Source organism: Bubalus bubalis, chromosome 2, assembly GCF_019923935.1.
Source record: "Bubalus bubalis isolate 160015118507 breed Murrah chromosome 2, NDDB_SH_1, whole genome shotgun sequence".
In the NCBI taxonomy this organism is placed as follows: Eukaryota; Metazoa; Chordata; class Mammalia; order Artiodactyla; family Bovidae; genus Bubalus; species Bubalus bubalis.
Genome location: NC_059158.1, coordinates 181,512,961 through 181,538,589, shown reverse-complemented (window position 1 = coordinate 181,538,589; position 25,629 = coordinate 181,512,961). Strand labels below are relative to the sequence as shown.

Genomic DNA, 25,629 nt, shown 5'->3' with positions numbered 1-25,629 from the left:
CAAAGTGATGTCTCGGCTTTATAATACACTGCCTAGGTTTGTCATAGCTTTTCTTCCAAGGAGCAAGCATCTTTTGTGCTTAGTTGCTCAGTCGTGTCCAACTCTTTGCAACCCCATGGACAGGGTAGCCTGGCGGGCTACAGTCCATGAGGATTCTCCAGGCAAGAATACTGGAGTGGATTGCCATGCCCTCCTCCAGGGGATCTTCCCAACCCAGGAATCGAACCAGGGTCTCCTGCGTTGCTGCTGCTGCTGCTAAGTCACTTCAGTCGTGTCCGACTCTGTGTGACCCCATAGACGGCAGCCACCAGGCTCCCCCATCCCTGGGATTCTCCAGGCAAGAACACTGGAGTGGGTTGCCATTTCCTTCTCCAATGCAGGAAAGTGAAAAGTGAAAGTGAAGTCGCTCAGTCGTGTCCGACTCTTAGCGACCCCATGGACTGCAGCCTACCAGGCTCCTCCATCCATGGGATTTTCCAGGCAAGAGTACTGGAGAGGGGTGCCATTGCCTTCTCCGTCCTGCATTGCAGGCAGACTCTTTAACCAGCTAAGCTATCAGGGAAGCCCATTTCATTCAAATTATAATGCAAATTAAAATGCTAATTTTATAATTTGAAATGATTAATTTTGTAATTATGTAATTATATATATATTATATATAATTTTATATATAAATTATAATTTTATAATGTAAATTAAAATGTATATGCTAGGATCCTTAAGAAAAATAATATAAAATGATGAATACAAATTTAGGAACAGAGTCTAGAAGGGCATGGTAAAGGGACTTTGAAGTTTAAACTTTATTAGCATCACATAAATCTGCATCTAGCTCGAGGGTTCTTAACCTATTTTGTGCCATTTGACAGTCTGGTAAAACTATGGATCTTTTGCGTTTTTAAATGAGCAAAGTAAAATACATCACATTATAAAAGAAATTTTATGTTGAAATGCAATGAGGAAATACATATTTAAGACATTTGTGATATAGTAAAAAGCCTCTTGATGAAAGTTAAAGTGGAGAGTGAAAAAGTTGGCTTAAAGCTCAACATTCAGAAAACGAAGATCATGGCATCTGGTCCCATCACTTCATGGGAAATAGATGGGGAAACACTGGAAACAGTGTCAGACTTTATTTTTTGGGCTCCAAAATCACTGCAGATGGTGATTGCAGCCATAAAATTAAAAGGCGCTTACTCCTTGGAAGGAAAGTTATGACCAACTAGATAGCATATTCAAAAGCAGAAACATTACTTTGCCAACAAAGTCCGTCTAGTCAACACTATGGTTTTTCCAGTGGTCATGTATGGATGTGAGAGTTGGACTGTGAAGAAGGCTGAGCCCCGAAGAATTGATGCTTTTGAACTGTGGTGTTGGAGAAGACTCTTGAGAGTCCCATGGACTGCAAGGAGATCCAACCAGTCCATTCTAAAGGAGATCAGTCCTGGGTGTTCATTGGAAGGACTGATGCTGAAGTTGAAACTCCAGTACTTTGGCCACCTCACACGAAGAGTTGACTCATTGGAAAATACCCTGATGCTGGGAGGGATTGGGGGCAGGAGGAGAAGGGGACGACAGAGGATGAAATGGCTGGATGGACGTGAGTTTGGGTAAACTCCGGAAGTTGGTGATGGACAGGGAGGCCTGGCATGCTGCAATTCATGGGGTCGCAAAGAGTCGGACACAACTGAGCGACTGAACTGAACTGAATCTTTTTCTTTAAACATCAAGATCTTGCAGCAAGATAAACTACTTAAATTTTAAAGCAAAAAGAAGGTATTTCAAGAAATCCCACAACTGGAATGAGATATGAAAATATCTGTTATTCCTATTGGTGACAGAGTGAAAGTTACTGCTAACTGTGGTTTGTTTCCTGTATTCACAGGGGGGGGAAATGCTTAATTTCAGCAGCATATTAACGAAAATAGTTTTTTTTTTTTTCTTTCAAGTTGAAGTACCAGTGAATTCCAGTCAGAGACCCTTCTCCATTTAACATAGAATGAAAACTCCTGGACTGGATATTGTAAGTAAAGTGATTCTATTATCCAATATTTTCTGAGGTCAAATACTCACCTGTATGGTCCTAAGTATACTCCACCTTTTCAGACCATGTATCTTGGTTTTTTTAAATTTGGAAAATATGGGCATCTGAGCTTTGCATTAAAAAAAAAATTGTATGTGTGTGTGTATTCATGAATGTGATGTTACACAAATATTTGTTGTGTGCCCTCTACGTATAAATCACTGTGTGGAAGTCCGAAATATAACCACAATCGCTGTCCTCTATGTGCTTACATTCCAGTTTACAAGGCAAGGCAAGTATACAAATAAATACAATAAAATGAATTGCTAGGGAGCGCTCCAGCTATATTTCTAACCTTTTTAAGATGAGGCAACACAGCACAGCTAGACCAGTCCACAGCTCTTCCCTGTCACAGAACAAATCTGTGGTCTAACTGGTATGTCAATGAACAACATGCTTTTGCTTCTTTAAACAATTACAGAGCACCAGAATACTCAAATTGAAGCTTTGACTTTTACTACTTACAGCCTGAAGTAACAAAGAATGTTTAAAATGATCAAACCTTTTTATTGGATCCTTAGATTAATCTTTGTCTTACTTGTCCCTTTCATGATTCTAAAGGAAGTAGTCTATTCCTCATACTCCAAACAAGATTACATCAATTCAGCCTCTTCAAAAATGCCTTCACTTGCTACTAATGAGATTAAGCTAACTCAGCCACAGTTCAAGGTCACACCCAGGGGAAAGGAAAAAGAAATAATATAGAAAGTAAGAATGAGGAGAGAAAAATGGAAAATGAAGAAATATCATGTATAGAATGTTAGTGGAATGGATATCAACAACCAACCCTTGTTAACATTTAGGTGCCAAGAGGTGTCTACTCAGGGAAGCCCCAATATGATGAATAAGTTAGAAAAAACTAGTTAGAAAACTTCAGTTCTACCTGGAATTCTCCCACTGTCAAATAGAACTGTTTATTTCCTCAATCAAACTTTAATAATTATCATTTTAAGCCACTTTCCAAAATGGTAGTGCTCCAATCAAGACTGACCAGAGCTAAAGACTGTGTCTCATTTATACCTCCTAGGATTACCCTTCTTCTAAAAAATAAAGTGCCATCTAGCTGACATGCAATAGCTTATAATCAACTAACTCCAAGATCTTACTGCATGCCTGCTTTATCATTTTTGCAACAGTGTTCTCTTGAAAATTATCCTAGCTGGTCCATCGACTTCCCTTCAATTCTCAAATTCATCCAACTGTTTTAAAACAGGAAGAGTGTTTCTCCATCTTAATGACAACAGTGTTTTAAACAGTAATCACTACCATTTATGGAGCTCTTACTTAGTATTGGGGCTTCCCTGGTGGCTCAGATAGTAAAGAATCTCCCTGCAATGCAGGAGACCTGGGTTCAGTCCCTGAGTTGGAAAGATCCCCTGGAGAAGGAAATGGCTACCCACTCCAGTATTGTTGCCTGGAGAATTCCATAGAGAAGCCTGGTGGGCTACAGCCCATGGGATCGCAGAGTCAGACATGACTGATTGACTAACACTACTGTGTATTGAGTGCTTTATATATGCTGTTGCTGATCCTCACACGAAAACTTAAGGACTGGTAACATTCCATTTTATTGAGGAAACAAAGCTCAGAGAGGTTAAAACATTTGCTCAAAGCCACACAGGTGAATTAAGACTCAAACACAGGTGTGAGCTACTTCATCAAGCTCCTTTTCGATTGAAGTCCTGGTGTTGGCAGACTCGTCATTTGTAGAGATGGATATTTTACCAGTCAGACACACACACACACACCATCATTTGGCTTCCTTGGTGGTTCAGCAGTTAAGAATCCACCTGTCACTGCAAGAGACACAGATTCAATCCCTGGTCTGGGAAGATTCCACATGCCACAGAGTAGCTGAAGCCCATGCACCACAACTACTTAGCCCATGCTCTAGAGCCTGTGCTCTGCAACAAGAGAAGCCACTGCAGTGTGAAGCCTGAGCACTGCAACTAAGAGTAAGCCCTGCTCACTGCAACCAGAGAAAGCCCACGCCTGGTTTTTACTCAGCACAACCAAAAGAGAAAAAGAACCATCATTGTCAATATGATGAATTTATTGTCGTTATTTACTCGCTAAGTCGTATCCGACTCTTTTGTGACCCCATGGACTGTAGCCTGACAGGATCCTCTGTCCATAGGACTTCCCAGGCAAGAATATTAGACTGGGTTGCCATTTCCTTCTCTAGGGGATCTTCCCAACCCAGGGGTCGAACCCACGTCTCTTGCAGTGCAGATAGATTCTTTACCACTGGGAGTCATCAGGGAAGCCCCAATATGATGAATAAGTTAGAAAATACTATTTAGAGCCAAAAGCAAACTGTGATATAAGATAATGAGAACATTTTCCTATGTCCTTTGCAGATTGGCTTCTCAGTGCAATTTGAACACGTTCTGAGGAACAACAGTATTAAAGAACAAAATTGTGGCCTCACAAAATGTCAACATTGAGGAGTAACAGTCGTTTGAGTAGCTTTGTTAGAAAATTTCCCATAGAGGTTATACCAATATAGACTTCACAAGACTAGTTAACAGTTTTAAAGCACCTACCATGCTATCTCATTTAATGCTCACAACAATATATGAGGCAAGTAGCAAAAGGCATCATTTCCCTTTTGCAAATGAAAAAACTAATTCCCAGGTAAGAGCTGAGGCTCAAACTATGATGTAAGTCCAGATTACAGACTTGTAATCATGCTAAAGCTGAAACTCCAGTACTTTGGCCACCTCATGTGAAGAGTTGACTCACTGGAAAAGACTCTGACGCTGGGAGAGATTGGGGGCAGGAGGAAAAGGGGACGACGGAGGATGAGATGGCTGGATGGCATCACCGACTCGATGGACGTGAGTCTGCGTGAACTCTGGGAGTTGGTGATGGACAGGGAGGCCTGGCGTGCTGCAATTCATGGGGTCGCAAAGAGTCGGACACGACTGATTGACTGAATCATGCTACACAGCTAGAGCATAATTGGTTTGATTCACTGAATCAAAACCAATAAAGTTAAATCTTCACCTTTCTAAGACTTCATATTTCCAAACTTGTTGGTAGTCTCTGATTTTTTTTTTTCTTTTGGTGATATTTCATGGCTTGTGGGATCTTAGTTCCCAGACCGGGGATTGAACACAGGGGCAGTGAAAGCATGGAATCCATACTACTGGACCACCTGGGAATTCCTGGTAGTCTCTGATTTTTAAATTCTTTTTTGTACTTTTTTTTTTCATGATTTCTCTGCTTTCCTGGAGTTTTGTTGAGGGAACATGGAAAAAGTGAAAAGGAAAAATAGCAAAATGAGCTCTCCTTTCCAGCCTTCCATTCCCTCAATCAAACTCAAGATAGCAAGAATCAAATTTCAAGGCCAATTAGGATTGCTGGGTCCAATTTTAGAGTGATGAACACTCAGTCTTTGGAGGAATTTAACGTATTTGTTCCGCTTGACCACAGCAGAATTCCCTGGAGAGTCACCACCAGGACCTTGGTGCATCTTTGCACGGACACTGAACTCTGCAGCTGCTAAAGAGACTGGGAAGGCGGTGGTAGCAGCTTCCACCTAAATTCAAGAAATCAAATTCTAGGAGACTGTTGAACATAACATTTGGTCCATTGACTTCTGATTATTTTAAGGCTTCCCTATGAGCAGACAGAAGAGTTATATGTGTCAAATCGTCTAGGAAGTGTTACTATAAGCTTTTAACTGAATCCAGTAGAATCCTAAGTATTATTACCCATATTCCAATATGCAAGTTAAATATACTGTTACACAAATCAGATTCAACAGGGATTGTGAGTCCTGCTCCCTAGGTATAACTTTTGTTTTAAGAGTGCAATAAAATATTAAGAATTGATTACAAAGAGACAATAATGTGTATAGCTAAAGTTTCATTACCCTTAAGTTAAAATACCCATTAGAGGGACTTCCCTGGTGGTCCAGTGATTAAGCCTCCAAGCTCCCAATGGAGCGGGGCTTGGGTTCAATCCCTGGTGGGGGAACTAAGATCCTACAGGCCGCATGGCACAGCCAAAAAATTAAAAAAGAAAAATAGGGAAAAATATCCATTAGAATAAGCGGGAAAGTGCTCTGAAATTATCATTAATACTAATAATAATATGGTATGTTTGCATAAAGTTTTTACATTTACAAAGAGTTTCAAATAGAGTATCTCACTAGATATCTACTACATTTGAACATCTTGAATGTATGGCCTTTGCCCTGTGACGCTCCTCTCCTGATTCTCTGTGTGTTCTGTAATACTCCTCTCCTCTGCCCATCATTGCATATGGGTGCTCCCTGGATTCCATCTTTGGTGCTGTTCTCACACTCTTACCAAGGCCACCTCAGTCATGTGCATGGTTTTCACTATTTGTTTCTATACTAACTATTCTCATTTTTTTTAATTTTAAAAAATTTCGGAGAAGGCAATGGCACCCCACTCCAGTACTCTTGCTTGGAAAATCCCATGGACGGAGGAGCCTGGTAGGCTGCAATCCATGGGGTCGCTAAGAGTCGGATACGACTGAGCGACTTCACTTTCACTTTTCACTTTCATGCATTGGAGAAGGAAATGGCAGCCCACTCCAGTGTTCTTGCCTAGAGAATCCCAGGGACGGGGGAGCCTGGTGGGCTGCCGTTTATGGGGTCACACAGAGTCGGAAACGACTGAAGTGACTTAGTATAGATAGATATTAAATGGATAAATGAATGCTCCTGGAAAGGGAGAAATAATTCCAACCTAGAGCTCTGTGAAACTGTAGGCTGTCTTTGGTTCTACTCTTCTACAGGTGACTTCCTTTTAGAAAAGCAGCTTTTCCTTTCTGAATTCACGTTTCTCTTTTCCTCACCTTAAAAAAAAAAAAAATTTATTTTTGGCTGTGCTGAGTCTTTGTTGCTGTGCTCAGACTTTCTCTAGCTGTGTCAAGCAGGGGCTACTCTCTAGTTTTGGTACATGGGTTTCTAATTGCGGTGGCTTCTCTTGTTATGGAGTATGGGCTCTAGAACGTGCAGTCTTCAGTAATTGCAACCCCCAGGCTCTAGAGCAGGAGCTCAGTAGTTGTGGCACACAGGTTCAGTTGCCCCATGGAATGTGAGATCTTCCCAGACCACAGATTGAACCAGTGTCCCCTGTGTTGCAAGGTGGATTCTTGACCACTGGACCACCAGGGAAACTCCATCACTATTCCTACTTACCTTCCTGCCCCTTTTGGGTCCTAAGCTCTGAACTCATATTCTCAACTACCTGCTGGGCATGTGAGTGTGTTTGGATGTTAAGAGGTTCTTTGAACTCCACGACTAGTCTCTAAAAATGGTTTTTATCTCCCATCATTTGCCCTTTTCCTCACTGAGCTCCACCCACCCCAACCTGGTGCTATTACTCCAGCATGCCAACCGCTGCCTCAGCCCCTCACATTTGCTCTTTAGTAAATTAAGAACTTAGAACACTTACCTCCAGATATCCTGACACCTTCAGAATTCTGCTCTAATGTCACTTTAGAGTGACATTAGACTATCTTGACTATCTTCTCTAAAATAGCAGTCCCTTTTCACTCCACTTCCCTTATTTTTATTTATTGCATTTGTTATCACCTGATGTTATGTATGCCTTTGTCCGTCTCCCCCACAGAATACAAGTTCAATAAGGGCAGAGCCTTCATCTCATTCAGTCCTATACCAAGTATACTGTTGGTGCTCAACAAGTTTTTAAATGAATTAACTTCTATCCTTTGTACCCTGACCAGATTTCTCCTCTTTGTGTGCCTGGGTTCCACTCACATCCACTCCATCCAACAAATTACTCACCTCAGAAATCTGGATATCATAGGTTCTGACTCCTAATAGGTCACTGGTGGAAACAATTCATTGTGTGCCTGGAGGTTGGGACTAGGACTTGAGCTAGAGTACAAATGAAAGCTTGCCCCCCTGCTTTTCCTATTCTGGCTTTGTCCTCTTCCAGGAGGGCCCTCATGTTCACATGTATGGCTGCAGGTCCAGTCTCTGTCCATCTTCCCAAACCAAGGGCTATGGGTACACACATGGAGCTTGGTTTGCCTTCAAGAGAACAAACTTGGGGAAGAGGCTTGAAGTGGGCTGTCAGGGAAAAGGAGTCCAAGGTCCTGAGAGAGTCAGTTCCCAGGCAAGTTGATAGGGAGTCTAGGGGTCCCCAAGGAGAAAGGGGTCTGGAATTCTCAAGGAGGAAGAAAGGACAAACTTTTTTGTCTTTCTCTACATTCCTTAGGATTATATAACAATAATGTATCCTGCCTAAGGACAGTCTTTGGATTCAACCTTTTGTTATCTTAAAATGTTAATTATGGGAGTAGACCTGGTCTTTACAAGGATGTATCTTGCCTGAGGACAGTGTTACCTTAAGATGTAAATTATGGGAGTGGGTCTGATGAGGTCTTTGCAACCTCCAGACCTTCCCTGGATTATATAACCTCATTGTTAACACTAGCAAGCGGGTACTCTTTCTGCCCCCTTCTGATGCCTATGTCAGAAGCTTTCTCTATCTCCTTTATACTTTAATAAAACTTTATTACACAAAAGCTCTGAGCGATCAAGCCTCGTCTCTGGCCCCGGATTGAATTCTTCTCCTCCGGGGGCCAAGAATCCCGGTGTATTCGCGTGATTCAACAACAACCTTTCAGTCCTAGATAACTGAAGTCGGTGATCTAGAAGGGGAGGCAGGAGTATGAGCTCTAGATGTCATGTTCCTCTGCTTCCATGGGGAAAGGTACAACTGGAGGAGGGCCCTTTAACATACAGGGCTCAGAAAGATGGCCCTGTTGCTCTGGTATAGTGGCAGTATTGCTGCTGCTGCTAAGTCACTTCAGTCGGATCTGACTCTCTGCAACCCCATAGACGACAGCCTACCAGGCTCCCCCGTCCCTGGGATTCTCCAGGCAAGAACACTGGAGTGGGTTGCCATTTCCTTCTCCAATGCATGAAAGTGAAAAGTGAAAGTGAAGTCGCGCAGTGGCATCTGACTCTTCACGACCCCATGGACTGCAGCCTACCAGGCTCCTCCGTCCATGGGATTTTCCAGGCAAGAGTACTGGAGTGGGTTGCCATTGCCTTCTCCTGGGCTAAAACCCAAATTCCAATAGAGTGGATATAACCAAATGAAGGTGAAATCTAGAAAGCGTGCTTCTTTCCTCCCTCGTCTAAAAAACAAAGATTGAGTCTTGTAACTTGAGAACTATCAATACGGAGACTTAGAAAAGGAAATCTTGGGTAAAAATCCTATTAGAACACAGGGCTTCATCAAAATGTGAAACTTTGGTTCTTTGAAAGACGTTAAGGTAATAAAAAGTCAAAGACTAGGAGAAGTATTTGCAAATCATGTATTTGATAAAGGAAAGTGAAGTCGCTCAGTCGTGTCCGACTCTTTGCGACTCCATAGACTGTAGCCTACCAGGCTCCTCTGTCCATGGGATTTTCCAGGCAATAGTACTGGAGTGGATCGCTATTTCCTTCTCCAGGGGATCTTCCCAACCCAGGGGTCGAACCCAGGTCTCCCACATTGTAGACAAACGTTTTACCGCCTGAGCCACCAGGGAAGTCCAGTAACCAAAATATATAAAGAACTCTCAAAAGAGTCAAAACTTTCATTAGATTCTTAAAGGAATCTGGATCCTCCTCAAAATATTAACAACTATTGGTTTATAATGCTCAACTTGGAGAATTATCAGCTTGGAGAATTCAGAGGTTGACCAATAGCCAAATGTACAGCTGGGAGTTTAGAATCCTGCCCAAGCTCCCTGTATTGAGAGCTTGCCTTGCAACATTTTACCAAAGTTGCCATAATGTCTAATCCTAGATAACCCTCCAAAGATGACAATGATTCATCAAATACTGACGCTTCAAGAGCAGGTGATTTTATCCTCGTTTTACCTTGGGAGGATCATTTTACCAAAGTTGCCATAATGTCTAATCCTAGATAACCCTCCAAAGATGACAATGATTCATCAAATACTGACGCTTCAAGAGCAGGTGATTTTATCCTCGTTTTACCTTGGGAGGATCACATAGCCTTTGGGAGCCTTTTTTCCTCTTGCATGAGGCCCCACCGGATATGCAATGACAGAATACCTCCCATTTCTACAGACTTTCTTTTATGAGTGGCTTGTGTGGTGAAAAATCAGAAATGAAGTCACCAGTCCTGCTAAAGGGAATGAAATTGATACATCAACTCCTTTCATTTATCCAAGACATGTTTTTTTGCCTCCCTATTCTCAGTCAAACATTTGCTAGGGACTGAAGATACAATGGTGAGCAAAACACAGTGATTTCTTGGAGGATATAAAAATCTAGTGGAGGAGACAAAGAAGTAAACAGACATTTACAAAACAGGAATAAAGTGCTTTGACTGGGATAAACCCAGGGAACACTGAACAGGAACACCTAATCCAGTCTTGTGGGATCAGGAAAGGTTCTCTGGAACAAGCTAGGCATGGAGACCTGAAGGATGAGGAGAAGTTGACCAGAAGAGTGGAGAGAAAGAGATGCAGCTTGGAGAGTGCTGCAAGTGCAGGGAAAGTACAGAGAATAGCAGCTCAGGAGGGCAGCAGAGGCCAGATCTTGTTCACTTCCTCACACACTGTGCCACTGGCAATGGAAAGCATGAGAAAGTTTTGCACAGAAGAATGGCAAGAATGGGTTTGCCCTTCAGAAAGATCATTCTAGCTGCAGCTAGGGAGAATAGTTGGAAGGGGGTTGAAAATAGAGAGGACCCATTAAGAGGTTGTTTCAGTAAGCAGGATGTGGCTTGGGGATGGTCTAAATAATTGCAACTAATATTTTGAGTTCTATTATTTCATTTAATCTTTGCAATTCTATGAGGTAGGTATAATTACCCACCACTTTACAGATGGGAAATCCAAGGAAGAGAGAAGCTAAGTAACTTGCCCAAGGTTTCATGATAAGCGAGGGCAATAGAGAAAGCAGGTAGATAGATTTGAGAAATATTTAGGAGTTGGCAAGGTAATGACTGGAAGACTAATTATGCAACTGATTTTCATGATTGCTGTTGGAAGGGTGGCTTAAGGAGTATTTTCAAATATGAAATATAAGTTTCTAGCATGGATGACTAGACCATGACTGAGTTTGGAAGTACAGAAGTAGCAGGTGAAAGGTGATGGTGGTGATAGAACAAAGTGGTAGATTCAGTTTCAGGTCTGCCTGGGTAATTTCCAAGTGATGTCTACAAGGCAGCCCACAGGGGATGCTATGAAATTCAAAGTGAGATTTTGATATCATCAGCCTCGGTCTCTCCCAAAGGGAAAAACAAAAGCACCTTTGAAGAAGGTAAAAATGATACAGACTTTGCATATGAACCATTTAGGAAAACAGATAAATACAATGAGATTCACCACGAAACCATTTTAGGTCATTACAAGGTAATTTTCTTCAATCCATTTTACTCCTCAGTTGTTTTTCACTAACAACCTTTTTATCTTGAAGTCTCCTGGAGATAAGGAGGTCCCAGTCGGCTGCTCCTCTACTGTACAGAGATGGGTATCTAACCAATGCTTCAAAGAGTAAGTTTCTCCTGAGGCACAGGAACTCCTTTTTCACAGGAACACTAACCTTTGAAACACTATGAAACCATTTAACAAATTATCATTTCAATGGACTCAGTGGAGTCCTAATGGACTGGAAGCACACACAGCCCTAACCAAGGGCTAGCCACCTAGAGAAAATTCAGGGAAGGAAATCTGCCTCTATTAGAATAATGGTAAAATATTAACATATTAAATACCCTGAAGGAGAAGTGCCAGGTCAATTTCTCCACCATTTTCCTTGAACTTTCCCTTCCAGAAATAAAAAATGCTGAACATGTAGGAAGGAGAAAAAAAGTTTTAAGAAATGTTTATGCCAACTGCCTGGAGATCCAGTGGTTAGATTCTGAGCTTTCACTGCCAAGGGCACAGGTTTCATCCCTGGTTGGGGAAGTAAGATCCCACAAGCCATGTGGCGCAGCCCCTCATCACCCCCCACCCCAAAAAAGTCTGATAATTTATAAAATCTCTTTCCAGTCTTGGCTATAGGGTAAATTAAAAATTTTCTTTCATATTTGTATTTTCCCCCAGTTTAAAGCACTTCTACTCCCTACCTCTTTCTAAATTGGTCTTCCATTAAAAAAAAGGCTTCCCAAGATAAAATTACTTGTAAGAAAATTGAAGACTGTGGCCACAAAATACCAGAAAATAATCACTGCCTTAGGCAGACTGTGAAATTTTGTCATGAATTGAGAGCCTCTGACTATTTTTAAGACATCTCTCTGTTCTGGGATCCTAATACTAATTTAGTAGAAACTGTTTTAGTATTAACAGATACCCAAAAATATCTCCTTCAAGCAATATGGCCTCCCCTCATTTTTTTCCTTTTTTTTTTTTTTTTTGCTTTTGTTTTCCTTCCCCAAAGTTAATGAGTTACCCATACCAAATATTTCCATGGTGCTTTGTCATCAGCCTAATCTTCATAGGAAATGTCTAGGTTTTTGCATCTCCCCCAAATATGGCAATATCCAAAAGGCTGACCGATATGTGAAGACACTTCCCAGATTCCCACAAGAACATCTGTACAAAGGCATCAATATAAAAAACCAATTGTGCCCAATTTTAATGAATCTGATGAAAAGCTGTTTTGTGAATTGGTGCTGAATTACTAAAATAATTCTTCACTTTTTGATTTTAAAAATTTTACTTTTAATTACAGAATATTGTAAGAATACAGATGTAGATAGACACTAATATAACTGTGACCAATACCAGAAGGAAAACTGTGCTACATACTTAACTTGTTCACTCACTCTCCACAATCATAGAAAACAGGCACAATGTGTTCAGGGTATGTGCAGAAGCAGCCAGAGACTTGGGAGCAGAAGGCATGCAGAAAGCTTTAGCAAAGAGAGACTGATGCATAACTTTACACAGAGTTCAACGCAGCAAATGGGCAACAACTGGCAGGAAGAGAGGATAGAGCTGGTCTGGCCCTCTGCCCTTTTAACTTCCCAACTGGAGTGTACATGTCTGGAGAGAAGGCTGGGGCACTTAGAAGCCAAGAGCAGCAGAAGGAACAGGCTGGGGGTAAGGCAGGAGAATAGGGAAGGAAAAGCGGGTAAAATACAGTTAGGTCATGGAGATGATGTCTTCTCTGGCCACTCTGAAGCTAATGCCCCTAGCAGATCACAGAAACAACAGGAGAATTTTGATATTCATTAAAACCATCAGCAACACTGATATGGGAAAAAGACATGTTTGAGTTTAGTCATCAAGAACATGTAAGTCATTCAACAATTAAAATATGAATACCCACAGCTAGATTTCGTATAGAACAAAGAACATGCTCCCTGCCCGATTCTGTATTTAAATAGGAGTGCCAACAGAAAGACATCTACTCTGTGGAGTATTTCATTGTTACTTCTGAGGTTGTGTTATTGCAAAGGATGCAGACCCACAGGGCGGTGGGTCACAGGAAATCACTATAGTACACTACCCAAGAAAGACCACTGGCTCTTTTAACACCAAGTCCCAAAGAGTTATGGCACAAGTTTTTCAAATGTTACAACACTCACAATAAAGCACAGTATTTGGGGCAGACTCAAAAAAAAATATTCCTTACTCTAGCCCCTATTCCTGGACATCGATTCCCTCCCACCCCCACCCCCAAATGCTTGGATAAGCATCAACATTCGGGATATTTCTTAATTCCTATTTGAGCTCAGATAAGGAGAACTGACATTACTGGGCTTAAATTGGGTCAACGTTGACATAAACCACTTAAATTTGTAAGCTGAGAGAATGGAAATACATTCCTATCTAGGTTTATTAATTCCTTGTGACTAGGGCAAAGAGAAAATCATTCAGTCTGAGACTACGACAATCAACCTATTTGGTAATTATCTCCAACAGACTAATACATATAAACAAGTGCTTGGTTCTGTACAGATCTTTCAGGAGAGTGCACACAAGAGCACTAGTGTTTAAATTTTTTTCATAAAGAATGAACAAAAGGACATTTCTCACATTAGAGTTATGTCAGTTTTTCTGTCACATGATCAATATCACCCAAGAGCATGCTAATTCAGTGTGAATTCAGTTTCTGCTATTGGAAAAACATCAAGAATACACATTTCACTGTACATACACATGCCCTTATGCAAGCTAAGATAAACACTGGGATGTGGCCCTTATCAAATCCTAGAGTTAGCAGTATAGGGAGACTTGATCTTATAGGGTAGAGGTGAAAGAACACAGAAACGACCTGATTCCTTGGGAAGGAACTCTATGCTTCCTACCTCAGTCAATTCCACTTGCTCCTTACACTCCACCATCACTTATGGTCCTAGTTTTCCTTGAAGATATTTTCCCTACAATATTCCCTACAGTGATCCCCAAAGAAAATACATAAATTCTGATCAATGGCAATAACAACAGTGGGCATCTCTTGCTAAAATCACCACTGTTGATGAGTCCTTGGTCCCCAATCTGTGTCTCATTTTTCCTTTCAATCTGAATCTTCAGTTAGCTTTCACAAAGAGGAAAGCTTTAAAAAAAGTTAACTAGAAACAATGAGGAGAAAAGTGATGATCATTGCCTTCACCGTGCAGAATCCTGCTCTCAGGAAGATAGAAAGATGCAAATGCATGAGCAACTCAAGGAGAAGCCCTTTGAAGGGAAGATGTGTGTGCCCAGCTACTATGATGGTGAGTGAATAGGTGTGGCAATTCAGGTAAAGTCTCTGGTTGTTTTGTTCCAAAGCAGCTGTGACCACCCTATCACAGTTCAACATTTCTCCTAGTATAGCTCTTTGGGTCAAGGATGGGAGAAATTACTTTGAAAGATTTACTCCATTTCCAGGCCTGAGCATTTACCAGCATTATTTATCACCTGGTCTTCAGATTTCCAGTTATTTGTGAGGCTGATTTTGATGAAATAATTCGTTAGTATTGGGTGAATACAAATCACTATTTTGGAAAAGGGAATAATATTCCCAAAGCCATGGGTCAGAATTTCAAGTGGCTTGTCTTCTGTGATGTTTTAAATGGTGACCCACAACAAAGAAATTCAGTACAGTAAGAGAAGCTTCAGTCTTGAGAGAGCTCTTTGATATCAAATACAATTGTACCTTCAAATGAATCATTTCCCAGTTGTAATTACAGGACTTAGTCAGTGTGCACTCTCTTATGTTTAATAAGAGCTGAGCTCCGGCTGAAACTCTTCTCACATTCTGTGCATTCATAAGGCTTTTCTCCCGTATGAACTCTTTGATGTGTGATGAGGTTGGAGCTCTGGGTGAATCCTTTTCCACACTGCACACACTCATAGGGTTTCTCTCCTGTGTGGGTTCTCTGGTGTTTAATCAGGTCCGATCTTTCACCAAAGCTTCGCCAACACTCATTGCACTCGTAGGGCTTCTCTCCAGTGTGAATTTTCTGGTGTGTGATTAGGTGAGAGCTCCGGCTGAAGCTTTTCCCACAGGCATTACATTCATATGGCTTTTCCCCAGTGTGGGTTCTCTGGTGCTGAACCAAGTGTGAGATGCGGCTGAAATTCTCCCCACATTCATTACAGTGGTACGGCTTTTCCCCCGTGTGGGCTCTGCGATGGCGCACAAGGTCAGAGTTCTGACTGAAATTCTTCCCACACTCATCACACTTGTAGGGTCTCTCCCCCGTGTGGACACGATAGTGTTTGATGAGATCAGATCTCTCACTGAAGCCTCGCCCGCATTCATTACATTCATAAGGCTTCTCACCTGTGTGGGTCCTCTGGTGCTGAGCTAGGTGAGAGCTCCGGCTGAAGCTTTTCCCACACTCCTCACACTCGTAGGGTTTTTCCCCACTGTGGGTCCTTTGGTGCTGGATGAGGTGAGACAGCCGGCAAAAACTCTTCCCACACTCGTTACATTTGTGAGGCTTTTCTCCAGTGTGGATTGTCTGATGCTGAATGAGGTGAGAGCTTCTTCCAAAACTTTTCCCACATTCATTACAGTCATAGGGCCTCTCCCCAGTGTGTGTTCTTTGATGTTGAATAAGGTGGGAACTTCGACTGAAGCCCTTCCCACATTCATAACACTTATATGGTCTGTCACCCGTGTGGGTTTTCTGATGCCGATTAAGGTCTGAGATCTGACTAAAGGCCTTTCCACAATGAGAACATATATGATATCGGATGCTTGTGTGGACTTCTTTGTGGACAAGCAGATCCGTGACTTGTTGGAGAGGATAGCTTACCCACTCTTCCGCCGTTAAATCTCCCCATTGTCTTTCTGATCTATCCCTGTTGTCAAAGGCCTCTTCACTTTCAGGATTTTCCTCAGTATTTCCAACAGGTCTTTCAGATGCAGTCTCAAATTCTACATCTTCACTAATCTCTTGCTTTGGATTCACCTCATTTTCACTCCTGATTTCAAAATCTGTAATAAAGGGTAAAGAATATTATTGGTAAACACACACAAAAATGATCTACTGTGGGGTGGGCACTGTGCTAAGTTCTTTATGTGAATTACCTCAACCACCCTGAGCACTAGACATCATGATGCTGCTGCTGCTGCTGAGTCACTTCAGTCGTGTCCGACTCTGTGCGACCCCATAGACAGCAGCCCACTAGGCTCCCCATCCCTGGGATTCTCCAGGCAAGAACACTGGAGTGGGTTGCCATTTCCTTCTCCAATGCGTGAAAGTGAAGTTGCTCAGTCGTGTCTGACTCTTTGCAACCCCATGGACTGCAGCCCACCAGGCTCCTCCGTCCATGGGATTTTCCAGGCAAGAGTATTGGAGTGGGGTGCCATTGCCTTCTCTGGACATCATGATGATTTCCACTTTATGAATGAGAAATCCAAGGTCCACAGAAGTGGTTCACTAAAGGTTACACAGTAGTAAATGGTGAAGCTAAGATACAAATCCAGGTGTCTGATAAAAGTTAATGCTTTGTATCACTACAGTTAATGGTTCTTTATTCAAATTATATACGTTCCTGGCGTTTCAAAAGAAGAAAACCAGAAATAGAAAATATAAAAGATTCTAGGGACTTCCCTAGTGGTCCAGTGGCTAAGACTTCAAGCTCCGAATGCAGGGGGCCAGGGTTCGATCCCTGGTCAGGGAACTAGATCCCACATGCTGTAACTAAAACCGTGTGCCACAACTAAGACCCAGCACAGCCAAATAAATAAATATATATATATATAAAAGAAAATATAAAAGACTCTAAATTAGAACTTCTAAAACCCAAGAGCCTAGATATTTTGCATGTGTGTGTATATTGTATGTTCTTAACTTGTCTTCATCATTAGCATTATTTAATATCTACTAAGCACCTACTAGGGGAAAAAAATGGACTTACTGGGTTAGCATTGGAGAAAAAAAGATTTTTATCAATCTATATCAAGTCTCACTTGACAGGAAAAATGACTGCCAAATGTTACTTGCTACTTTTCAGTGGCTTTTTTTTTTTTTGTACTTTTTTTTTTCCTACCTCACCATGCAGCTTTTGGGATCTTAGATCCCCGATCAGGAATTGAACTCACACTCTCTGCATTGGAAGAACACAGTCTTAAGCACTGGACTGCCAGGGAAGTCCCCCTCACTGGCCTTTTAATGCAAACAGAAGTGAGACAGTTGGAGAAGGCAAAAAAGATGCCTGGCTCAGAATACTCTTGGCTTTGACTAGGTAAAGACTTTAAAAGAAAATCAAAATACACAAAGTCACTATGTATAAGAAACTTTCTACCAGTCACTGCTTTTCCAAGTTGTGTCTCTTGGTACACTTTTTAGAAAGAGGTTACTAGGTATTCTGGGGAAAAAAGGTCTATGGATAAATTAGTTTGGTAAATGGTGCTTACAACATCCTCTTAGAAATCCAAAATGCCCTGATACCAGATTATAGGTTCTGAGGAGTCTGAAGGTAAAGAAGTCTTGTAAACATTATTTAACCTATTCCCAAACTTGTTTGGGCAAGAAACTTGTTTTTTTTTTTTTTTTTTTTTTTTGGTGCTTCCATGTTTCCATCTTTCTAACAAGCATTCCTTGGGCTGGACAACTGACATATACATTCACATTTCTTTAAGATTCTCATTTCTTGTTTTTGTTGGAATAAGTGGAATACTTGGGTTCCTGACTACATCAGATGTGGGTAGATAGCGTCATTTCTAGTTGCATTTCTAAAGGAAGGATCCAAGAAAGTTGAGACATCAGAGAGAGTCCAGGTTAAATAGGAAACCCTTCAGAGTTGCCATTTGTTTGTTAAAAGTTATGGGGATAAAGCTTTCAGAAAAAGAAATAATCCTAATGAATGGCAGATAACCTAGTGAACCATACATGGTTGCGAACTTCTGTCAAGTCCTAACAGGAGACAAAGTGAGTCAAAAGACTGTTCGGCTCAAGAACAGTTTATTCTAGTTGCACCCAGACAAAAGGGTATCTCAGAGAAAAGACAGGTTTGCAGGCCATTAAAAAAATTAGCTTCCCTCTTTAATAGAATTTGTGATCTCATTTAGTTCAGGATTCTCTTGGAACAGCATCTGACATACTCAAAATCTATGATCAACTCTGAAACATCTCTAGACAAGTACCTACTCTGGATAAATAAAGGACCTGAGGCAAAGCTAGGGCTCTGAAGCCAAAACAAACACAAAAAGGTGGCTTTTGCCCTCTTGTCAACCTCGGTCAGCACCCCTTCATCTTCTAGTAAAAGCACCATTTACAGGGGCATTTATAACCTGGCAAGTACCATTATGTCAGACCTGTTTGGTCAGTGATCTGTACAAACAGGCTGGAGAATGGCAAATGATTCAGGGCGCAAGAAATCTGAGTGTTTCTAAAATGTGCAGAAACAATCTTTCATCCTAGACAATATGACCTTGATATTCCCTCACTCAAAGATCTGCCTGAGGGCTCAGCCCACGCCAAAATCCAATTAGGTGCTTTAAAAGTCAAGTAACTAGTTTGTGTTGAAAGAGCTAAGGCATTTTTGATAGTCTCAAAAAATGTGGGGTGGAGAAAGAGAATTCTTACCTAATGAGACAACATTTCCATAATTCTCCTGCATAACATCCCTGTAAATGTCCCTTTGTGTAGGATCCAGAGGTCTCCATTCTTCACGGGTGAGGTACATGGCCATATCTTCAAATGTCACAGGTGCCTGAAATCACACATTGCTTCCTCAATACTGGGTATCTAGGAAGTTAGTACCAATTTTTCTTCTTGAAATGAGAGACATGACTGGAATTGTTGAGAAGGCAAAAGGCATTAGGTCTGATATGTAGAGTCCAAAGGAGAAATAAGTAAGCAACAAAGAGATGTGGTTCAGGAGACGGCAAGTTATGAGCAGACTGCTTTGGTCCCATGGCCGGATACCCCTGCCCTCCTCTTAACAGTACTCTTCTCAGAACACATCGAGCATCTACATCATTCCATACCTTTACCTACAACGCTCCTCTTTTCTTGGAATATCTTCCTCGGACTAGTGAAATCCTACTATTCCTTAAAACCCTGTTCCAGCACCAGCTGTTCGTCAGTGCCCGCCCCCCGCCCATTCCGCCGCTCTGCTCCACTCCTCCTCCCACGCCTCAAATACTCCCACTTCTTGGTTCCCACAGCACCTTGCTCCTACAGAAAATAGTGCTTTTATCACGCTAGTTTCATGGCTAACCGGATGCATCCGTCTTCCTACAGATTGTGAGCAAACAGGGAGGGCACGTTCCATCCATCTTTGTCTCCCTAGTATTGAAAGGCAAACAGCAGGTGTTCAATAAATGCTTGTTTGTGGCTATACCGTCCTGATACTGGGTCTCTGGAGGCAGAATGGCAAAGCAAGCGAATTACTAATCCCAGGGAATTTCCCACAGGGATTTGCAGAGCAAAGAAACGCGGGGACGAGGTGGTTAAGCACAGGCAGGGTCCAAGAAGCCACCCCCGGCTTACCTGGGACCCAGCCATGAGCAGGGTGGCTGCCATCTCGGGCTCAAGGATTCGCCTCCCAGGAGAGAGAGCAGGAAAAGCAGCTAGCAGACAGCGCTATAGGAGGCGAAAAGCAGGGCGTGAGGCACAGAAACAGGCCCTGCCCACTCCCCAGGGCTGGAGTTCTGGCCGCCCAGGCGGGTGGGGAGGGCCCTGAACCCGGGCCGGGTCACTCTCCTCCCTGACTCTCGAGCGCGACCCGCCCTCTGTGTCTCCGCCACCAAGGGGTGGAGGCTGCCAGAATTTAATAAGACAACCCCCTGGCTCGGTCCCTCCCGAACCCGGGGGTCAAGCCGATGCTCTCTCAGGGAGGAGGCTCTCAGCCCAGCCCACAGAACGCCTCTGCTCCTCCATGTCGAGGCTGGGCCCTTTCCGGCAGCTGCCTCGGCCAATCAGCGAGCGAAGCTCCCAAAGCGCTCTGCCAATTAGATGCCGAGTATTAGGCCCGCCTCTCGTAGCCCAGCAGAGCCCCTTTAGCGCGCCTGCGTCCGTCCCCGTGGCCTGTCGGGAGTTGAAGTTCCACTCTGTCGTACAAAGGCCAGTCAAGAGGCCAAAAGCCACGGAGGGAAAGAACAAAAGGGTGAAGAAAAAAAGCGCGTCCTCCTAGCCAGGGCGGAGTATCTTTCACTTTCTTCTCTTGGAGAGCGCAGTCGGATTAAGCCAGAGAGGTTGCCCTGCTTCTCCTCACACCCCTAGAAGTTTATCTTGAGTCGAGCTTAAATTAAGCTTAACTGCGACATCGAGCCTAATATAAGTGCTAGCCTGTGCTGGGTTCCTCTGGATTTAGCTCTCATTTGACGACCCCGGCCTGAGAGGAAAGCAGCAGCCGCCCACTCCCCAGAGGAGACTCGGCGGCCGCGCTGGAACTTTGAGCGCCACCCACGCACTACATCTCCCAGCAGCCACCGCGGCATTCTCTCACTGCTGCGCAGACTACAACTCCCAGGAGACACCGCGCAGCCCTTCCGTAGGAGAGTGAGGTCCACGGCAGGCCCCGGCTGGGACTCGGCTCTATCGCTGTTAACCCTGTAGGGGTGTCCGACCGCGTCCTTCTAAAACGGGATCCCCTTGAGGGGCCGGCTGAGTTGCGCCTAGCGGAGGGGAGGCAAAAGCCGGAGCGAAGTCAGAAGAGAGGGTGGGTTATAGGGCGCGTAAGGTGGAGCGAGCCGGGCCCCGGGGTTCGGAAAGTCTGTCCTTATTATCCCTGAGGGCTTGCCTGCTAAAAGAGTTCCTGGCGGCCTCCCGCGTCGATGGGATCGTGGGCCTCTAACGGCCTAAGCCCAGCGGGCTCTCAGGATGTTAACAGCCCCTGACCGACTGAAGGCAGGAAGCCGAAAACCCGAATTGGGAACCAACAGACTCACCTCCTGGCCCGCAAAAGATGCGTTAGGTCTCCGGCTTCAAAAGATCCAAGAGGCCTCAAAACAGATTTCAAATCCTCAGGCAGAGTTCTCTTGAGACTGCAGACGTTTGGAAAGATTCTAGGAATCAGCGGCAGATCCTGGATATCTTAGATCTGCAGGTAGATCTCGAATCCGTAGACATGCAGGCAAAGCCCAGAGATGGTAGGCGGTTCCCAAAGACTCACAGAATTCCCGAAACATCAGACTCTGAGGCAGCTCAGAGAAACCACAGGCTCCTAGGCAGATCTCCGAGACCACAGCAGCTAGCCAAGAAATACCACCAGCAGCTAAGCTGCATTCAACTGGAGCTCTTCCGAACGGAAGGACTTGCAGCCTTCCCTTTCCCCAGCCAGGATGAGAAAATGAGACAATGGAAGCGGAGCACTAGGGAGAGCAGGCATTCTGCGCGAAGGAGAGCTCCGAGCTCGCTGTAGCCTTGGAGAGGGAAGTGATGGAAAAAGAATATAGCAGCTTATTAGGGACTCCCACCCTCTTCAAGTTATAAATATCCCCAGAACCTTGGCCACGTGCCCAGAAGCCTGTTGTCTCTAACTGTACAGGAGACTTCTCTGCCTGGGCTGGGAAAGGGGCTTTTCTTTTGTTTTGCAGATATGTCCATCCACCAAGTGACTTGAATTTTTTTCATCAAACGTGACTCTAGGCTATGCTTTTATTAGTGAGTGTTCTGTTCCCAGTGCCCAGTTATTTATGGTTAATTAATCAAGTGTTTAAAAAGAACTCAGGACCCTACCCAGCCAGGAAGCAGACTCTCCCACTCCCCACTCTACATTGCCAACTGTGAGGTAAGAAATTTTTTAGATACCACAGAATTGTACCATCCCTTCCCCATCTAAAATTAATATGGGAACCACACACACACACACACACAAAATAGAATCGTAGAGGATCCCCAAGAGGCGGTGTCCTGAGTGGGAAGTGTGTGGGCATCAAGGTCAGACAGACCTAGGTTGAAATCCAGGCTGTGTATCCTTTGGAAAGTCATTTAATCGCTCCAGGCCCACTTCCCTTTCTGGTGAAATTGGGTAATCCGTACCTAAGTTGGTGGTGAGCAGTAAGATGATTTAAAGCATTCCATACAGAGAGAGCACTCAGATGATCGTTGATATTACTATTAATCCTGCCTTTGGTGGCAGGAGAGACTTTCAGAAAGCCTGTGGATATTTTCACTGGCTCAGAACATCTGGGAAGTCAAAGTGGCTGGATAGCTTTGGAGATCTGCTGGTAACCTTATTATCCAGAGTATTTCAGTGAAAATCCAGAGGGAGCTGGCAGTTGAGTCAGTCTGTTGAGTTCAAGAGAACTGGTGTATTGAGCCAAGTAGAGCAGAAGTATTTGGGGCTACCAAAAACCCAGCCAGGTGAGGCATCACGCTCCCAGGGAAAGCTCTGGGACAAGGAAGAGAGAGATCAGCTCAGAGTTTGCAGGTTTCTAACTGGGGCGAAGGTGAGGTGAGTGCCCAAGCCCCTCAGCTCAGTGGGGCTCCCTTTTCATCCCTTCTCTGACAGATGCTTTGTAAACTTTCTTAGGCCTTTTCTTTCCCCTTGTTCCAGAGCTTTAAGTCCTTCTTTGTCCTCTCGCTGCTGTTTCTTTTATTCCTCAGGCCTGCCTGGGGGCAGGACAACTCTCCAAGCCCAGCTTGGCTGCTTGCCTCCTCCTATGAGTAAGTGCTTTTCTCTTTTTTCACCTGGGACCCTCCAGAGGGTTGAGAAGAAGTGGGGCTGAGAGTGGACGGAAAGCATGAGTGCATTTGGTGCCCCTGGGGGGTGGGCAGTGGGGAAGAGGGGGAGGAAAGACACTGGGTGAGGGGTTTCCTGTTGCAGCCTTCAGCTGGACTCTGAGGGTTGGGGTCACTGGAGAAGGAGGTGGCTTCCTGCCCCATTGTTAGGACTTTCATTGTTTTCATGAATACTACTGTGGGTGGGTTTTCAGTAACTAACTTGGAAAGCTGTGTTCCCATTTTTCAGCATACAATCAGCACCTACTGTGTGCAGAGGCAGCAGCACAGCCTGCCATTGGAGGAGGGGGCCCGGTGAACAGTTTCATCAGGGTCTCCAATTTAGGCTTTTGACAATGTCTCCAAATGGGGTTTTACATTATGTCACATCCACTGACCAATTTGATCAAATAGCCTCCTTACATATCCTGAAGCTTGTTTCTTATTAACAGACTGCTGTGCCTACTAAGCCCTATAAATTGTTATATCTTAATAAGTCTTGTATATATAATGTATAAATACAATATATGATATTTATATAAATATATAATACGAGGAATGATGCTAAGGCTGAAACTCCAGTACTTTGGCCACCTCATGCAAAGAGTTGACTCATTGGAAAAGACTCTGATGCTGGGAGGGATTGGGGGCAGGAGGAGAAGGGGACGACAGAGGATGAGATGGCTGGATGGCATCACTGACTCGATGGACATGAGTCTGAGTGAACTCCGGGAGTTGGTGATGGACAGGGAGGCCTGGCGTACTGCGATTCATGGGATCACAGAGAGTCGGACACGACTGAGCGACTGAACTGAACTGATAATACAAAATATTATATGTCTTATGCTTTAATAAATCATATATGTTTATTAATATTAATATATCTTAATAAATCATATAATTATCTGTGAGCAGCACAATTATAATTTTTTGTATTTGGAAGTATTCATTTGCTAGACCTTGAAAAAGATGCCTCAATATTTGTGATCTTGTTGTCTCTTCATTTTGAAATATATCAGGAACATTAAAAAAAAAAAAATCAGTGATCCGAAATCCTCTTTACCCCTGCTTGGAGCAGAGATGAAGACGTCCTCATCTTAGCACAAGGAGCTGGGAGCGTGGGGAACACACTGAGTTACAGACGGTCACTTCAGTCCAGATGCGAGAGCACTCTGATGAGCTAACTAGGCTGCTCCAAAGAGGGGCGGACTCAGAGCTTGGGGAGGTGGGTAGGGGAGGAGTCTTCACAGAGAAGGCGACGGAGCTGGCTCGCAGAGACCGTAGGAGTCTTGGAGGTGGAGAATGAGGGGAGGGGAAGCATTCCAGTCTTCCAGAAAAGCATGTGCGCAGTCAGGGAGGCGAGAAAGGACAGAGCGTGTTTCAGAATGGTCAGGATTGGGTATGGCTGGAGGGAAGAACGTGGGGGTGGAGTGGCAGGGGAGGAAGCAGAGCAGGCGCGGTCTCTTGTGTCCCTTTGCCCGCCCGCCTGCCTGCCTCTGGCTCTGACTGTGGGTCAGCAGTGCTGGCGACAAGGTGCAGATGGGGTGGGGGGTGGCCTGGGGTGAGAAGAGCAGATTGACTCTGCAGGAAGAGAGGGGGTGGCGGGGACTGGGAAGCTCTTTCTGACCTCATGCATTTCAGCTGGTTTTCTCCTGAGAGTGTCACTACTTTGAAAACATGTAAACAGTTGCATTAAAAATGTGCCACAGGCTTATTTAGTACTGTTTACTCTATTGACAGGCATCAGGCCTGATTCCACATTTACAGTGTATCTGTCCTATATCAGCTTGGCGCTGGGAGATAGGACACTGCCCCTCAGTGACTGCAAGGCTGCCGTGAGGATTACACGTGAGAAGGGCTGCAAAGCGCAGGGGCCCAGAGGAGGGCCCTGGCACCCAGTGGCCACGATGGTCGTGGGGGAGGCAAATGCAGCACAGACGCTGTCTCAGGTGAAACCGTGCTTCAGAGTGACTCAGAGTATGCGTGGGGCCCCAAGCTCAGGCCAGATTCTGTCTCCTAGAAGCAGATTACCCTCTGAACCTGGGTTTTCTCGGTCTGTAAAACCAGTATAATAATACAGTACATAGAGACAAAAAGTAGAATAGGGCTTGCCAGGGACTAGGGAAGGAGGAAATGGGGAATTGTTTAATAGGTACAGAAGTTTAGTTTTGCGAAACGAAAAGTTTTGGAGATTGGCTGAGCAATAGTGTGAATGTTCTTGACATTACTGGACTGTATGTACACTTAAAAAATGGTTAAGATGGCTAATTTTTTGTTATGTATATTTCCCCACAATTTTAATTTTGTTGTTTTTGCGCACAACTTCATTTAAAACCCACCAGTTCTCAACCCACAAGTTTAAAAAAAAAACAGTATAATAATAGTAACCTAGTTCAGGGGGGTCTGAGGGTTAGTTGAGACAATATAAAGTACCGCCCTCCCACCCCCTCGCCCCAT

The 25,629-nt window shown here is 43.7% G+C and overlaps 1 protein-coding gene across 5 annotated transcripts; it reads right to left on the bottom strand.

The window, feature by feature from the left end:
- Positions 1-12,757: 12,757 nt before the first annotated feature.
- ZNF436 (zinc finger protein 436) lies at positions 12,758-21,713 on the bottom strand. Of its 5 annotated transcripts, none has more exons than XM_006056559.4 (4): positions 21,399-21,713; positions 19,999-20,091; positions 19,090-19,216; positions 12,758-16,493 (listed from the first exon to the last, which is right to left on the bottom strand). In XM_006056559.4, exons 2-4 carry the CDS (start codon positions 20,029-20,031, stop codon positions 15,241-15,243), a joined length of 1,413 nt encoding a protein of 470 aa, XP_006056621.1. In that variant the 5' UTR covers positions 20,032-20,091; positions 21,399-21,713; the 3' UTR covers positions 12,758-15,240. The 5 variants fall into 5 exon arrangements, with proteins under 5 accessions (XP_006056621.1, XP_025134533.1, XP_025134534.1 ...); XM_025278748.3 differs by lacking the exon at positions 21,399-21,713 and adding an exon at positions 19,727-19,794 and having other exon boundaries at positions 19,999-20,837; XM_025278749.3 differs by lacking the exon at positions 21,399-21,713 and adding an exon at positions 20,316-20,583.
- Positions 21,714-25,629: the final 3,916 nt, after the last annotated feature.